Genomic DNA, 18,455 nt, shown 5'->3' with positions numbered 1-18,455 from the left:
AAGGGAAAACAACTAATGCTATTTGTTACTAATGATATAAAATTTGAGCTTTCTGGCAAAAATCAGGATTTTGGAAAACTTAGCTGCAACCATGTGTTTGACTGCTTCCCAGTATTTAATGACTTTTCTGATGAGACCAGTGGTGATATTAACAAATGTAATTTTAAAAAATATTTTGTAAATAAAATGTGTCAACATTTGGAAGATCTGCATGACTATGAACCAGTAGTTTACATATGACCAAAGCAGGTTGCAGTGCACCAGATACACCAATGGATTTTTAATGTAAGAGTATGCAAAAGAGTTTATTAATATGGCTTTGGATTCTATATTGCAGCTAACCTTTAAGCAACTAGCACTTGTAGAGTTTTGGTATGGTATCAAAAAATGATAACAGATTTATCTGAAAAGGCTATTTAAATTGCCCTCTGTTGGGACTTCCCTGGTGGCACAGTGGTTGAGAGTCTGCCTGCCGATGCAGGGGACACAGGTTCGTACCCCAGTCCGGGAGGATCCCACATGCCGCGGAGTGGCTAGGCCCGTGAGCCATGGCTACTGAACCTGCGTGTCCAGAGCCTGTGCTCCACTCCACAACGGGAGAGGCCACAACAGTGAGAGGCCCGTGTACCGCAAAAAAAAAAAAAAAAAAAAAATCCACCTGCCAACGCAGGGGACACGGGTTCAGTCCCTGGTCCAGGAAGATTCCACATGCCGTGGAGCAACTAAGGCTGTGTGCCACAACTACTGCCTGAGCACCTAGAGCCCATGCTCCACAACGAGAAGCCACCGCCACAAGAAGCCTGCACAGCGCAACGAAGAGTAACCTGTTGCCACAACTAGAGAAAGCCTGCACATGGCAACGAAGACCCAAGGCAGCCAAAAATAAATAAATAAATAAATAAAAATAAAAAAAACTGTCCTTTGTCTTCCAACACATACCTGTGTGAAGTGAGTGTCTTTAAACAAAGCAACATATTGCAGTGAATCAAATACAGAAGCAGATATTAATCTTCTCATAAGCTGGACATTAAGGAAATTTGTATATATATAAAACAATGTACTCTCAATTTTTTATTTTGGAAAAAAGTTATTTTCGTAAAATTTTATGTTACGTGTGATAGGATTATTCTTGTGTTTAAATGAATTCATAGGTGCATTTTTTTTAATATCCCAATTTAAATTCTAATATGGTAAATATCAATAAATACAAGCCACAAAAACAAACGCTTTGAGGGAGTCCTCTTTAATTTTTTTAAGCATGTATAAGGAGGGATCCTGATACCAAAAAGTTTGAATATCACTACTCTGGGCTCTTAAACAGCATTGATTCCCAAAGTGTGTTATACAGAGCATCTGATCTATGGATCACTAGTTCTAAAGCATTTTAATAGATACTAAACCAAATAGAGGTTTGTTTCTAGGCTGTAGGATTTTTTAGTGCCTCTTATGAACTAAAAATGCATTGTAAAGTCGCCAAGGGGGCTATAATATATGTTTATTCAACTACAGAGCATTTAACTTGACTGGTGTTCTTTGGAATACATTTTGGAACTACTGCCCCATAAACATGCCATGTTGAGAGTTCTGTTTAGCTATGCCTTGGAGGCACCTGGGAAGAGAGGCCTCGGACTCAGACTAATCTGGCTTTGAACCCTGACTGCCACCTACTAACCTCAGTTTCCTTTCCTATGAACTCAGTTTCCTTTCCTATGATAATGGTAGCCAACATTAGAGGAGTGTTCTGAGCGTTAAGTGGGACAAGAAGTAAACAGTCTTCCTAATAATAGGTATTCAGTGTAATTGTTCCCTGTTTTCCTCTAATTTCTCTAGTAAACCTGAGTCTCCATTACAAGTTATTCCCATGTCGGTAAAGCTGATGAGTCACAGAGAGGTGTGGGGACAAGTCTAACAAGTTAATGAAACAATAAAAGTTAGACTGACTTGGGAGCCAGCGTTGTGCATGTAGGTAGACCAAACTGCCTGGGCTTTTAAGCCAGCAAAAACAGTCAGCTTGTCCATTGACCCAGTCCAACTTAAATTAAAGAATGTTTATAAAAATGAAAGCAATGGAGTCACCTTCTCAATTTTAACTTGATAGTGACTATAAAGGGAGGATCTTACTTTCTATTATATTTTATTAAACATTCATAAAATTTCATTTTGGAGAGAATTTTGACAGTATTCTCAGTGATGATGTATTGATTCTTAGTATTATGTATAGTTTCAATATATTCCTCATTCCACTTTTTTGCATTTTTCTACTTTATAATTCAGCTCGTAGATTCAAGCTGAAATTCTCAAATAACTTCCATATACCTTTCTTGTTGTTAGAATTCCCTGTACCTCATGTTCTGAGCATAGGATTAAAGAACCTTCCTAGTGCATTTAAACTACTCTTTCATTGTCACTTTGTACTAGGCACTCAACTTTTAGGACTTACTGAGGGTACTTGCTCTGAGGCAGCTGACATTATTCTAGGAAGAGGACAGTGGACAGCCTGTCTTGGTAGAAGATTAAAAGCATGACTTTGAATTATAGCTCTGCCCTTTTTTGAGCCCTCTGGCCTTAATTACTTGGCCAGTCTGATTCTCTTTCTTCTCCTGTAAAATGATAAAAATAGCAATTCTACTCCATTATTTTTAGGATTAGATGGGAACACCTTGAGTATTTAGCACTGTGCTTAGCATTGTGTGCACTCAGTAAATGTTAGCCCTTTCCCCAACATGTCCATATTTTGTGTATCAGAAGTAAAAAATGATGCTTGTGTACATTTTGCTCATTGGAGAGCTCTTCGAGTTATTATTAAAGAACTATTTATTCTTGTTTTCTACAGTATTAAAAGGTTGATTCCTTTTCTAAGCCATGGCGTACAAGGTATAAAGGCAATGACTAGAAAGACTGCTGATAGAGCAAAAATGCTACCTTGGCAAAAAGGAAAAAGTCACAAATCATTAAGAACAGAACAAAACAAAAACTCTTAATAGTGTTATTCCATTAGGTGAAAAAAAAAAAAAACCACTTTTTCTTAAGCACCCCGAATACATAAGTTATCTTCCAGCAGTTGTATAATTTTATGCTTTACATTTAGATCTGTGATCCATTTTGAGTTAATTTTTGTAAAGGGACTAGGTGTACTTTTTTGGGCATTCATTCTGCTTTGTGTTCTCTTAGCTTACTGGATCAGTGGTTCAGTTTCTGGCATTAATTTGGGGGAAACTTTTAGTTATTATTGTTTCAAGTAAATCTTCTGTTCTTTTTATTCTCCTTCTTGTCTTCTTATTACATGTATGTCATACCTTTTGTAGTTGTCCCACAGTTTTCAAATATTCTGTTCTGTTTTTTCCTCTTTTAGTTTTAGAGGTCTTACTGAGATCCTCAAGCTCGAAGATTATTTCCTCAGCCATGTCCAGTCTACTAAGCCCATCAAAGGCATTCTTTGTTTTATAGTGTTTTAGATATCTAGCTTTTTTGGGGAGGAGGGGGGGTTTCTTAGGATTTCCATTTCTTTGCTTATATTGCCTATTCTGTTCTTGTATGGTGTCTACTTTATCCATTAGAGCCCTTCACATATTAATCATAGTTCTAAATTCCTGGCCTGATAATTCCAACATCACTGCCCCTTAGTGGCAGAACAGCAACTTCCTCCTGTGCTGATTATTCATAGCAAAAATGACTGTATTTTTTCCTTGTGCAAGTAAACAAATGGTTATTGTTATTGTGATATGTTGCTGAACCAGTGACAGTTGCTTTTTTGCAATTCTAGTAAATACTTCTGATTTAGTACCACAGCGTCTCAGGTACCTTAATCTTCCTTTGAGTGTTTTGGGAAAAAGAAAATAGACAAAATATGTTCCCTTTGTACAAGAAGTTGAATTTTTTGAGACGCTGAGACAAGGATACTTAGTGCTTGTTTTAAGATTACTTTATGATGTCTGTATAGTAGATGTTACTCCAGCTTTGGGAATTATAATTTAATCTTGTAATTCAAAATTCTCTTTTCTAGTCTGAAACTTGCAGTAGCCAGTCGAGAAATACTTGTTGAGTGACTAGAATGATCTTTGAAAGCCTTCATGCTTTAAAAAAAAAAAAAAAAAGCAAACAAACAAAAATTGTTGTTTTAAAGAAAAGTAGTATAACCACATTAAATATAATCTGGAAAATAAGAGGGAAAAAAAACCATACTGTTAATCTCACCTAACAAATTTGTTGGTAGAATTTTTATATATCTGTTTGTTTTAAAAGTTCTGTTTATGTAGTTAAAATTTTGCCTCCTGCCTTTTCCCACTTAGTATGTCATTTTATGACTTACTTTAAATGGCTGCTTAATAATCTGTTAGTTGCAGAAACTTTTGGCCCTATTGTATGCACAGTGTTTATGAAGAAGAGTAGATGGTACATTTGTTTCTAAAAGATAAAATGTAGTTACTTATCACATGAATTTTAATACGTAGGAGAGTGATAACCCTCTTATTGTAAGGTCAGTGCCTTTTTATTTTCAAACATTTAAACCTGAAACTTGAGGAAGTTGGTTGTCAGTTGAGAGTAATATACCATATGTCAGCTATGTATTTTGGAGAAGTGATAAACAGAAGTTAGATAGCTGCTTATGTGGAGAATTATTGTCATAATTCTTAATGTTAACATTGTGTTCTTTTATAGATTATGGAGCTTTGTGGTGCAACTAGACTTGGTTATTTTGGAAGAAGTCAGTTCTATATTGCTTTGAAACTTGTAGCTGTTGCCCAGTCTGGCTTCCCTTTAAGAGTGGAAAGTATAAATACAGGTAAATACGGAATATATTAGTAACTGAAATGAAAATGAACTTCTAATCACAAATGAAGTAAAGTCAGAACTGTTGAGTCTTTCTGATGTTTCAGTGGTATTTGTGACGTTGAGTTAGTGTCATGTCTTTTACTACCATGCTCTTTTCATTTGTTAATATTAGAAAAATATGTCTGTCTTAACTCTGTTATGGCATATATGTACTTCATACATATTTGATGGTAATATAAAAACTGTTAAAATGGTGATTTTTAAAAATTAATTTACTAAAAATTGCTTAGAATTTAGATGAATAATTTTATCAAGGTAAATGATGAATTATAGCGCCCATCTTCATATATGCTTTCCTTATATTCTTTTCTACTAACTAAGTATAAAACAACATTATACTTTGTGTTTTCCTGTTTAGAAAAGCCATGAAAGCTCCATTTGAAATTAGAAAGTATTAGTTAACCAAAATTTTGATTGAAAGACACAGTATTAAAAATATTGGCAGACTAAAACCCAAATACAAGCATCTAACCACCTTACAAATGTCACCTAGGATAATTTGTTTTTCTGTTATTTGGAGGCTCATTGATGCCAAAGTAGGTGGAAATTCTATAAAGGTAGGCACTTAAATGCAGAGTTCTTTGGTTTTCATAGGAAAGGCAGGCAAGAGAAAACTTGAGGTTTTCTCTGATGTTAGAATTTTTATAACATAGTTTTCAGTACCAGCTCAGTTTATTAGTCATCCAGAGGTTTTCATTGTGGAGCTCTGGTTTGCCACATATCATTGTTCTGGAGTTGAGAGTTTACATTCTTTCCAGGTAATTTTGAATTCCTTTATATAAATGCTGAATAAACAATGTTTTCCCTTCTTAATGTGGAGATTCTAAAGAGAAATTCTGGTAATCATGGTGGAGGGAAGTACACTTTCCTCTAAAAATGGTTTTGGTGCTGTATTGTTCTAGTCTAAAAGTGTGCAGAGAAATTCTCAGTCTTTTATCCTCTTTTCTACTTAAAATTGAATGTAGAATATTTGCCTGTAGGAGTGTCATAAGCTAGACTGAAGTGGGTGGGTATAACTGACACCTTGTTCTGTGTCCTTGGTAGGTGAACAGTAAGTTGTTTTCAGGAATTTCTGCAATGAAAATGTCTAGATTAATCTAGTCTCAAACTTAGTGACATATTCTTATTTCGCTTAGAGCTCTAACATTTTCCTTTAGGGAACCAGTGTGAGTAGAAACAGCCTAGGCTTCGGGGTCCGATTCACCTGGGTGGAAATCCTAACTGTCAATAACCTTGGTATCTTGGAGTCTCAGTTTCTTTCTCTGTAAAATGGGGTTGATAATGGTTATGAGACGAGATAGATATAAAGTACAAGCATAGGGCCAGACATGCAATGAACATTTAATACAGCTTAACTCCTTAAGGACAGTTTGGTGTTACTTCTTTCTAGGTTAGAGTTTCCCTAAACAATCTAAGAGAGATGATCTGAATTTTGTAGAGGTAAACATTTTGTGCCTGTTGTTTCTGTATCAGTTTTTGCAAAAATTCTTTCTAATGTCAAATTCATCTCTTATTTTAGTTTTTCGTGTGTATACCTTTTTTTATTTTGAAGTAATACTTATTTTTGTGGTTAACAGTAAAAGACCTTCCTCTGCCAAGATTTGTTGCTTCAAAGAATGAACAGGAATCTCGTCATGCAGCCTCATATTCTTCAGATTCTGAAAATCAAGGGTCTTATTCTGGTGTAATTCCCCCACCACCGGGCAGGGGGCAAGTGAAAAAGGGATCCACAAGCCATGATACTGGCCAGCCTCGTACATCTGCAGATCAGCAGGTAAGCACGTGCATGTAAATGCTATCAGTTGATGTCCTGTGCTAATGCTTACACTGAAACATTTATTGAGTGCCTTGGTAATGAAAATGTTACCTTAAAATTTAAATTTTAAAGTAATGATGTTCTTTCTAGGAACCTGTATCCCCAGTAGTTTCGCCACAGCAGTCTCCACCAACTTCTCCACACACATGGAGGAAGCACAGCCGCCATCCCAGTGGAGGAAACAGTGAGAGGCCTCTTGCAGGACCTGGGCCATTTTGGTCTCCCTTTGGTGAAGCACAATCAGGTATTTAGAAATTTTTTTAAAGTAACATTTATTAAGGGTTGTAAATTGAAGAAAACTTGATAATGTTCCTTTAAGAGTTGCCTCCAAGTCAATTTTTAATTATATGTTAAGTGCCTTAAAAAGCAAAAGCCAGCTGTGAAAGTTTCTAAGTAGATATATCACTTTGAAGAGTGGTAATTGCATTTATTTATATCTATGATGCTTAGACAAAAGTTTACTGGGATCAGATTCTCTGAAGGGTAAAATGAATAAATAAATATTCCTAGGGATATATTCCTAAGTATAGATTATATTAGTGAAGGGAAGTACACTTTGTTGTAAAAATGATTCTGCTGCTATATTGCTTATTACAGCAATAAATTGGTTATACCAAATGAGGTATAATTTTAAATTGACAGAAAAGATTCCATTTTGGAAATTGTTAACATTTCTTCAAAGTTAGCATTTAAAAGAAAACTTTTATGTGTGTGTGGTGATTTGTTATCATTAAAAACCTTGTAACTTTATTTTTTTCCTCCAAAAATGAGTCAGCATGTTTACCCATTCTGCTTTTAGGTTCTTCTGCTGGTGATGCAGTATGGTCAGGGCATTCTCCACCTCCACCTCAAGAAAATTGGGTCAGTTTTGCAGATACTCCACCAACCAGTACTCTTTCAACCATGCATCCTGCTTCTGTCCAGGTGTGACATTTTATTGGTATTGCATTTTTATTTGCTTCATTCAGAGTATTGCTGCAGTCATTGTTTTCATATTTTGCTGTTGCAAATTTTATAAATGCAAGTTCACTCTTTTACAAAAAAACCAGAACTCTGTGCGTTTTCTTCAAGTCTGTTTTCATTGGAATGTTTCACTGAAAGTTTTGGCTGATTTTCTTGCTAATTCCATAGTGAAGCTTTGAAAGGTTTCTGCATCTAGGAATATATTTGCTTGGCTTTCTTAGCACATTTCACATAACTTTCTGTTGCTTACATATTGCTGTCGTTCTACACATTTATATAATCATTGTGCACAAACGTTTAATAACCTATATAACAAATATGTGGTTTGCTGATGAGTTTGTGAAGACTTCTTATTTTTTAAACATCCACAAAAAGTTTTACTTTCAAAGATAAGTAACCTAGCGATCTTGGTCCATGTAATCATATAGATAGATGCTGTACTGAGGAAAAAATGTTTCATTACAGGACCAGACAACAGTACGAACTGTAGCATCAGCTACAACTGCCAATGAAATTCGTAGGCAATCCAGTAGTTATGACGATCCCTGGAAAATAACAGATGAACAAAGACAGTATTATGTAAATCAATTTAAAACCATTCAGCCTGATCTAAACGGATTTATTCCAGGTGAGTTGTTAAAAACAGAAGTTCTTCTAGATGGGATAGGACAATCTCAATTTCATAATCTCAAAAACATGGTTTTATTGGTCAGAGATTATAAAGGATAAATTAATTCTCAAATTGCCTAAAAACTTTATAATCGCTGGAAACCAAAAACATGGCATGTACACATGTTACGGTTACCTTTTTCTCAGTGACAAAAGTCTTAAGACTCTTACCTCACATTTTATTCTTGGAGCTGTAAGTTCAGAATAACATTAAACAACACTGTTTTAATATTTCAGGATCTGCAGCTAAAGAGTTTTTTACAAAATCAAAACTTCCTATTCTTGAACTTTCTCATATTTGGTAAGTGTGGTATATCATTAGTTGGGTAATGTGGGTTGTTTCAGAGGAGTTTATAGCAGGTAGATTTTTGAACTTTAAAAAATAAACTATTAGAGTAACCTTTTCAAGAGTATTCTCAAAGTACTCAGTATTGCCTTATAATAGCCAGCTTCTCTCTCACTCTTTAGAAAAGAAATAAGTGATAACACTGTAGTAGTTCTTTAAAATGGGTTATAAAATTCTTTAAGCTGTATCACCTGTTTCTTGTTGAAAGCATAATGTGTGGAATAAAAGCTAGTTTGCTCATACATGGTTATGTTTATCACATTTGTTTTTTAACAGGTTTAGTAAGTCCTATACCAAGGCGTGATCTTAAGGACATGCTTAGCTGCCATTTAAATATAGACTGAGACTCAGGATAGCTGCTGTGTAGTTGAAATTAGCCATTAAAACACAAATTACAATCACAAATTATTTTTTAAAAACAATTATTGGATAAACAAATGTTATTTCTACTGTATATCAGTGTATTTCTTTACATTCTAAATTATTTTGTTATTAAGGTTTTTAGAAGCATAGGATGCTATGGTAGGAAGTAGGTAGATAATGCCTAAAACCGAAAAATCAAGAACTAGCAATATATGCATGCTATTTATGTAGTTTAAGGTAATGAATGAAAAATGGTTGCATCTGCAACCAGAAAATCGACATCAGGGTGGGGCTGCTCTTTCTTTGTATCAAGCCTTGTAATTCTGTTGGATGCCTTAAAGTGCATACATGTAGAAATTTGATAACAGTAAAAACAGTTTTTAAAAATTTCAGTGACTTACTAACTAAGCTTAGCTTTAACTAAATCCTGTTACTAAAAATGCATATGGGGTAAACGTCATTTTTTGGTGACTTTATTTGTTGGGACTGTTTCTTCAGCATTTTATTATGAGAATTTAAGACATACAGAAAAGTTTAAAGAATTGTTCCTTGAACACCCATATGCCCGCTACCTACAGTTAACAGTTTGCTATATTTGTTTTATTACATATCTTTCCATCTATGGAATTTTAAAAATTATAGATTGCAATTTTCTGGGAAAGGATTTCTCTCCTTTTTGAGACCTAAAGGGAGTCAAAGCAGAATATGATTATATTAATAAGAAGTTTTTCTTCTAGGGAACTCTCAGACTTTGATAAAGATGGAGCCTTGACACTGGATGAGTTTTGTGCTGCTTTTCATCTGGTAGTTGCTAGGAAGAATGGCTACGACTTACCGGAAAAACTCCCTGAAAGCTTAATGCCCAAACTGATTGATTTGGAAGATTCAGCAGGTAAGACCAGGAGCTGAAGAGACCTGACTGCATGCCTTAATAAACATAACACTTGATTCTTAAAGCAAAATAAAGATAGACGTTAAAACTTAGTTTAAGAGCATAAACATTTCATCAGAAGCACGTAGATTTGCCATCAGAATAGGATGTACAGGCTGAACCTGGATTAATGGCTTGGCTTATTTAGTAAACTTTAAATAAAGAGATAAAGAATACATGCCACTATTTCACCTTACACTAGTGACTTGCAGAGATCTGAAGAGCATTTCATAGTATCTTGTTACTTTGCTGCCTTTAATTGCATTATAAATTGTCTGAAGTGGGTAAAGTAGCCTGTCTTCATTATCAACATTTTTCCATTTAATGCATCTTAACTTGTTGAAGGGAATGCCTGGTTTATCCTTAGACCTCTACAGTCGCAAGCATTTTCCTTTAAAAAGCCCACTTCTTTTCTTCAGACTCTAAAGAAATCTGGGAAATTTGTATTTGATTGTAGATAGTGCTTTTTTTAAAATGTTTACAAGAATGCTTTTATAAGTGCTCATACTTACTGATAGCTTTCTTTAAAAGGAAATAAGACTACAAGGGGTAAAAAATGAGTACTTTTTCCTTACATTCTGAATGAATAAGAGGAAATTAATGCTAAATTATTAATGTACCTAATTAAAACTAAATTATTGTTTACAATTTTTCTATCTAAATTCTCTTGTATTTTATGTTGGAAGGAATTTTATGCTTTTAAAAAGAGAAGATAGAACGAAATTTGGCTCTTAAAAGGGCAACGTCTGTTTAACTCAGAAACGCAAGTCATCTGACTTCACTGTCTAAATTTTACGGAAAGAACCATATACATGTCATTACTGTCAGGAAGAGAACAGTCTCCTTGGAGTTAAGAATCTGAGTGTGCTTCTAGTTTTGCTACTTACTCTGTGACCTTCCTTGGGCAAGTTCTAACCATTTACTCTTATTTTTTCCTTCTGTTTCTCCACCTGAAATGCGGATTTGATGCCGTTCATATTTTAAGACCTGAATTGTATCCTGACCTTTTATCAACCAATAGGTTGATTAAATAATTTACTGTTGATTTCAGTTTTTTAGAAACATTATCCTGTGAGAATCCTAGGATTTGCCTAATCATTTCAGGTAGTTATTTGGCGTCGGTTACCCTCTAACTTGAGCTGAAAGCGAAGCGTTTTTGTCAGATAATTTTGCTTCAGAGTTCTTTGGTTTACCTAATTAGGAAATAAACAAAAATCACTTCTTTATTTAGCTTTTTGCTAGTAGCCAAAAGGGAAGCAATTTTGATAGCTGCAGACTTGCTGCATCATTGATTTATAAATTGGGCTCGTATGTAGAGTTTTTTTATGACTTTAATTTTTTAAAACCCGATAGCATACTAATACAAGAAATAAGTCAAGCTTATTCTGTTGTATGTCATTTTCTAGAGGTTTGTCTGATCTTGTTATCTATTGGATTCAGATAGGTGAATCTGACTTTTGCATGTAGTCAGTAGAGTCTTTGTTTTCTTTCTTTAATTTAAATAAAGTGTGATTCTTTGTCATGTTGATCTACTGACGGAATTTTAAGGCTGATGATGCAAGTTCTTTCCTGGGCATTTGTCTTTTTACACCTGTTAGATTTGTTTAGCAAAGAGACACTCTGGTTTTTTGCCTGCATGTCTCTATACACTATTCCTTTAACTATAATTTTAAAGGTGTCAAAGACTCAGTTTTTTCCAATTCTAACATAATATTATATGGTTTCCAGTCAAATTTATTGTGAACATTTTGACCACACAATATTAGATTAAAATCTGCTTTGCCTACTCATAAATGATGAATTTGGAGTTCTATTTTGAGGTGGGAAGAACCATTTAATCTTCTTTCTCCTACCTATCATAAGCCTGAGATTCATGACACAAAGTCCTTTGAATATAGAAATTGTCATGTGACACTGTGATTCAATCAGTATCCTTAAAAACCATTTTTAAATAGCTGTGTTTTTAGATGTTCCCAGTTAAAGGAGGCACACCCAAACACTTTCTTTTGGCTGACCTGAGAACTTACCATAAATATTCCTTCTGTGGAGACTTTGTGTCTTACAGGCAAAGGTGGTTTCTGTCTTCTCTGATCTTGCACAGCATATCCTATGTGCTGTTCATTATGGCACACATTATGCTGAATCCTGTTCTTTTTTTCCACTTTCTACCACTACACTCTGAGCGCCTTAAAAAAATAGGAGATGTATCGTATTCATTGTAGTATCCTCAGGACCTAGCACTTGCAGGCATGGACTAAGTAGCTTAGTAAATAATTATTGAGTAAATTACGCTAAATATGTGCCATTTTTAAAGTAGGGTTTTTTCCTTAACATTTCTGTCTTTGGAAAAACAGTCATTTGTTTTAACTTTATGATGTTGGGACATATTAAAATATTAGCTCCACAAGTATTCTATATTTACAATTTAAGTAACTCTCACAGAAAAATAGATGATGAATAATGATGACTTGAGTTACAGTTGCTTGAAGTAACAAGCTAAGCTTTCTGTAGGCATGCAAACATAGGTGGGATATATATGTATTTTTTCCAAAGTCATTTGATTAGATTTATAGGATTAAATATACCAGATAGAACAACCAAGGACCAGAGGTAGAAGTACTTGTGTAGACCTGAATTAAAATATTTAACATTGAACATCACTGAATTTGACAGCTGGAGTAAATAACTTTCATTGTCTTATAAAAGAAAACATACAAGAATTCATCTGTGGAAGCTTTCTGAAGCTGAATTCAAGAAAGAATGGTAATCTTCTAGGAATAGCTATCTTCTTTTTTTCTAAATTTTTAAAATTTTTATTGGAGTATAGTTGACTTACAATGTTGTGTTAGTTTCAGGTGTACAGCAAAGTGAATCAGTTATATATAGACATATATCCACTCTTTTTTTAGATTCTTTTTCCATATAGGTCATTACAGAGTATTGAGTGGAGTTCCCTGTGCTATTCAGTAGGCACTTATTGGTTATCTATTTTATACATAGTAGTGTGTATATGTCAATCCCAATCTCCCAATTTATCCCTCCCCCCCTTAGGAATGGTTATCTTCTATTAAAAAAAAAAAAGATTAAGGTGACCTGCTAGCCTACCACAATTGTATCTTAAAGAAAAAAAAAAACACGTTGAGTTATTATACATTTTAAACTCAATCTCCACCTCTTAAACTCAATTTCCAAAGAATCATCTTTGTAGCACAGTTTCAATTTTACATATATTTTTTTGCGATTATTTGGTCAGTCTCTCTTAAACTAGATTAGAGGTTCCTGGGCAGATAGTAACCAGATTGGTCTTGTTCATCATGTTTAAGCACCTAGCAGGGTGCAAACTGAGTACACATAAGTAGGCGTTCGCATTTTTGAAATGACTAAGTTGGCTGAACCACTTGTTTAAAACTGTTTCCTGTCTTCACACCACACTGCTCACATGAGCACCTCAGTAGTATCTGCTTGAGATGCTCAGAGAGGTAAAGGAATTTGTTCACTATTCTGTGTCCTCCTCCATAATCGTTGCTTTGTACAGTAAACTTGAGCATGTGTTTCATTGTTGTTGATACGGTGCATAGATAGCATAGGTCCCCAAGCTCCTAGTGGTACTTTTAACATGAATATTTTTAAAATCCAGACTTTTTATTTATGAGTCGTTTACCAAAAATACATACTTGAGACTAGCTTGATGTGCGTTAATCAATGTTAATAGTTTCTCTTGTGTTCACACAGAAAATTTTAACATATAAAAGCCTGTAGAAGTAACACATGCAGCTATCTGTTTTTACACAAGTGCATTCACACTGTACATCCTTGATTTTTTTCTAATAATGTTGTACATCTCTGCACTTTGTTACATATAGAGCTGTCACATTCTTTATCATAATTTGTGAATGTTCCTTAATTCAACCAGTTTCTTATTGATGGAATTTTCGAGTAGTTTCCTGGCTTTACTTTTAAATTGGTGTTGCAAAAAAAAAAGGTACATATATTTTTGTTTTGTACAGAGAACCTCGAATCTTTGTTTTGGAAAATTTACTCTCCAAGTGCCTTTAGTTGCAGAGGAAAATGAAAATAGGCACTAATATTCATCATTAACTTTACACCTAAGGAATTAATTCTCAAGCCCCCCATCCCATATATGTATACATTCTTAACACTCATGTCATTTCTTTTCAGATAGTGGGGTATTTATTGGAGGTGATGAATCAGTACAATTGTAAATATTGGCAAAGGTGCACCATTTAGTGAAAGTGGACAAAATAACTAAACTCCTCAAATTCCTGGCAAAAACAAATTCCTGACAAACAAGACTAGCTAATACTTGAAGGAGAAAACCTCTGCAAGAATGACACAATAGGGGCTTTAAAAGATTATGGTTTAAATATCAGTGGATTCAGTAAGAGTCCTTGGGTATGTTTAATGATACCGTTAATTATTTTTTGCAGAAATGAGCTTTTTTCTTTATGATTGTGTTGTGAAAGTCAAAATGAAGTGAAGGATGTCTGTCTTGCTCTGTTAGGACGAGAACTCCATGGAAATAAATGGGAGCCTTGTCTTCTTGCTCAATACTGTATCTTTGTTTACTATATTTACTTATAGGCCCTCAGTAAATGTTCACTGACTGAATTCATGCTTTTATTAATTTTGCCACCAAATTTCGCCCAAAATCTTTAACATCTTTTATGGTTTGTTCTTTATACTCATTTTCTGTGTAAGTCTTGAAGAAAACGCCCCAGTTTAGTTGTTTTTTCTCTTTATGAAATTTTAGTCCTTATTTTAAGTGGATTAACTTTAAATGGGCTTTTTCCATTTGTAGCTATACTTAGATAATGGAAACCTCCTGTATATCTGTGGGTAATATTCTTTGAAGTATAATAGCTGAGCCAAATGGTATTTGCTATAAAATGTTGATCAGTACTGCAAAAAAAGAAAAAAGGGCAACAGATGCAATTTAATTAGTATTTGGGGTAAGTGTTTTATTGTTTTCAAACCTTGTTAGACATGTTTTTACATTCATTTTTTAAAAATCTTTGGCTTTAATTCAAAACTAATAGACTTCTACATAGTCCTTAAAATCTGCTTACTGAGTAAGTTTCCATTTTGTGGAATATTGGGGAGAAGTGGAATTAATTTTGGAAATAGAACTTAGTTTTTCGATCCATGTAATATCATTCAAGGCAAACAAAGCATATCTTAAATTAAGTTTTTAATTTCTTTCTGCATATGCATTGCTTATCCCTGTCTTTTAAGCGTGAATGAAAAAGGTGCTGTTTATAGGGGGTTTTTTTAAACTTAAAATTTATCCACACCTGTTTTTTTTTAATTTTAAATGTTTTTTTCTTGTACAAATAATATTCACATCTCAAATAAATAAAAGATATAGTTACTTTTTGCTTAGATGAAGTTGATAAATGAAATTAAAACCTTGAACCTACATGATTGAAGAATTCTTCCTAGGTTTGTTTTGCTACTTGAAAAGAAAATAAGTTTTAAACCATAAGACTTCAGGGAGTATATATATTTCTATTAGATTGATAATAGCTGGCAGTCATTTTGAAGCAGTTTTTTCAGTGTATTGAGTATAATACTAGGAAAATGAGAGAAATTTGGGGTGGGTAGATTATAAACCTAGAATGAAACTGAAACAGGTTCTTTCTCTTTAAGAAAGAGGTTGTTCAGCAGGTACACTGAACTGAACTGAATCTAGGAACCTTTTAGGGTCTGTGGAGCCTAGAAGGATGAAAACTACTGACAGTGTTTTTATTTTCTAGTGCGATCCTGAAAATAAGGTTTGCACTTTTCGTATTATCATTACTAACTTTTTTTTTTTTTTTTTTGCGGTATGCGGGCCTCTCACTGTTGTGGCTTCTCCCGTTGCGGAGCACAGGCTCCGGACGCACAGGCTCAGCGGCCATGGCTCACGGGACCAGCCGCTCGGCGGCATGTGGGATCTTCCCAGACCGGGGCACGAACCCACGTCCCCTGCATTGGCAGGCGGACTCTCAACCACTGCGCCACCAGGGAAGCCCTATCATTACTAACTTTTAAATGTAGATTGACAGTACATCAGTATGATCACCCTGGGTTGTGCCTTCCAGGCACATTTCTATACATGCAAATACTTTTTGCATAAAAGCCCTTTTGGGGTTGATTTTAACAAATAATTTAGGCTCATGCTCTTCTTTTTCAGCCCTGATGCTCTGATGATGTCAGGGGCAGAGCAGAACCCTCAGGAGGGAGGCAGGGTTGACACAGTGTTCCAGCAGGAGGCTAGGTTGGAACACTGCATCAGGTAAGAGTAAAATTACACCCCTGCCTCCATAAGGATACAGTCTTAAAGACTAACTTTTGTGGGCAGCTATGAAACTCTTTGTTGGAGTATTTATAAGGAGCCAAGTTGAAGGAAGTGTAGTTTATTTACAAACCTAATGCCTCTTCCCAGGCTCATGACTGTTAGTTTCTAGAACATAGGTAATTTGCTCCTTTTCTACTGCCATTTGTTGTACTATATATGAAGTTAGGAAAGAAGCAATGTGTAATTTTGCTAATTTATTCCAGAGATAATTTTTGAATTTTCTATGACAGTGATTTTTTTTCAAACTTTCTCATCTTAGGGACCCCTTTACATTCTTAAATATTTTTGTGGACCCCCAAAAAGGCTTTCTTTTTGTAGATTACATCTGTCAATAGTAACCCTATTAGAAATTAAAACTGAAACATTTTTTTAAAATACTTACTGCTTTATTTTAAAATAACAAGAGTATACCCCTTATATATTAGCATAGGTATTTTTAGGAAAATAACCATATTCTCCAAAATAAAAAAATTGTGAAAAAGGTGGCATTGTTTTACACTTATGCTAATCTCTTTCATATTTGGTTTAATAGAAGACAGCTTAGAATCTCAACTAGCTGCATTCTGCATTCAATCTGATGAGTGTGTTACTTTGTTTGAGGTATATCAGGTGTTGGCACACCAAGCCCTGAGGCCAGATCCAGTCTGCTGACTGTTTTTGTATAACCTGCAAGCAAAGAGTGGTTTTTGTTTTCAAAAAAGAATAATATTTATTACACATGAGAATATATGAAATTTGAATTTCAGCATCCATAAATAAAAATTTATTGGAACACGGCCAAGCCCATTCCTTTGTGAATTACCTATAGCTGCTTTTGACAGCAGCACAGTTGAGTGGTTGCAGCAGAGACCTTACAGCCTGCAAAGCCTAAAATATTTACTGGCTAGCCCTTTGCAGAAAAAGGATGCCAATCCTTAGTACATGAAGAAAATTTGGCCTCACGTAGTAAAAGGGAGGACTATTTTCAGATAATTTTGGATATTCTTTGCTATTGCACCAAAACTCAACAAATGGTAATTTCTTAAAGGTTAATTGCAGTGTAAAAGCTGAAACCATATTAATGAATTGTTTGTACTGTTACATAGATCTGTCTTGAACTTTGAATGAATCTTTTACCCATGCACGGCTTTGTAACATAATGCGCTGATTATTTGTAAAATATCGGTTCATTGAGTTGTACAGCTCTTTCAAACGTTGGGACATTTTATTATAAAATATCAAAAAGTGTGTTTGTTAATATCACAACCTATCTTATCAAGGAAGTACTGGGAAGCTCTTGAGCTTATAGACATGGATATACATTTTCCAAAATTCTAATCTTCACTTAAAAGCTCAAACTTTGTCATTAGTAACAAATACTGAAAATTGTTATTTTCCTTGAAGGGACAGGGTCACTTAATCCATTTTCAAGAAAATCCCTGCCTAATAGCCATGTCTGAATAATTACAGTTTATCACCTGTTCTTTCAAGAATAATAGTGGCCTGTTCAGCTGACATCTGAATCACACTGAGACAACCGTTGCACTTTAATATGGAGAAGTGCTTCATATTTGTTTCCCATTTTGCCACAGAATATTTTAAAAATGTGTTTCCAGGGGTGAGATTTAATAAAATTAATAATTTTTACTGCTTAATTGTGAACATCCTTCAGTGAAATTGTAATGCATATTTATTGATTTATTTATTTTTACATATTTTAACTGGAATGCATGGTGGTAAAGAATACAATGACTGCTATATTGTAGCAGTAATCACTATATATTTAGGTGCCACTGCCTTGATTCTTGCTAATAAGCTAGCAGTTTTACCCACCATTGCTTTTGCACCGTCAGTGCATATGCCAACACAGAGAAAAAGCATTATTACTATTACAAAATAATTTTGATGTTTTAGACCCCCCTAGCAGTGTCATGGGGACTCCCAGGAGTCCACGGTTCACAGTTTAAGAACTGGTACTGTAGGAAAATAACTGTATCGGAATGACTATGAAGTATAATTATTTGGGTGAATAACACTTAAGTTCTTAGTTAGCCTCAAGGGGCTGGACCCACTGCAGCTTGGTACTAGTGAATCAAAGAGGTACCCAGAATCCATCCCAAACCTGAACTTCCCTGCAGTGGGGATGGTGTACATTCTGGCCCTAAATTTGTCAGTAGAAGACTAACAGGAGAACAGA

The 18,455-nt window shown here is 34.6% G+C and overlaps 1 protein-coding gene across 14 annotated transcripts in view; it reads left to right on the top strand.

Annotated features, from left to right (window-relative positions):
• Positions 1-18,455, top strand: part of REPS1 (RALBP1 associated Eps domain containing 1) — a 74,404-nt gene that overhangs the window by 27,114 nt on the left and 28,835 nt on the right. For 13 of the 14 annotated variants that reach the window (XR_002179713.3, XR_012324880.1, XM_019951704.3 and 10 more), the window contains exons 2-8: positions 4,660-4,783; positions 6,411-6,607; positions 6,740-6,893; positions 7,449-7,573; positions 8,078-8,240; positions 8,519-8,582; positions 9,728-9,882. Coding sequence is in view for 12 of the 14 variants with exons in the window: in XM_019951704.3 (XP_019807263.2) it covers positions 4,660-4,783; positions 6,411-6,607; positions 6,740-6,893; positions 7,449-7,573; positions 8,078-8,240; positions 8,519-8,582; positions 9,728-9,882 (982 nt within the window). In the remaining 2 variants the exon portion in view is untranslated. The remainder of the gene's footprint in view (positions 1-4,659; positions 4,784-6,410; positions 6,608-6,739; positions 6,894-7,448; positions 7,574-8,077; positions 8,241-8,518; positions 8,583-9,727; positions 9,883-18,455) is intronic. The other variant, XM_019951699.3, reaches the window with a different exon arrangement.

Source organism: Tursiops truncatus, chromosome 12, assembly GCF_011762595.2.
Source record: "Tursiops truncatus isolate mTurTru1 chromosome 12, mTurTru1.mat.Y, whole genome shotgun sequence".
In the NCBI taxonomy this organism is placed as follows: Eukaryota; Metazoa; Chordata; class Mammalia; order Artiodactyla; family Delphinidae; genus Tursiops; species Tursiops truncatus.
This window is presented reverse-complemented; position numbering and strand designations above follow the sequence as displayed.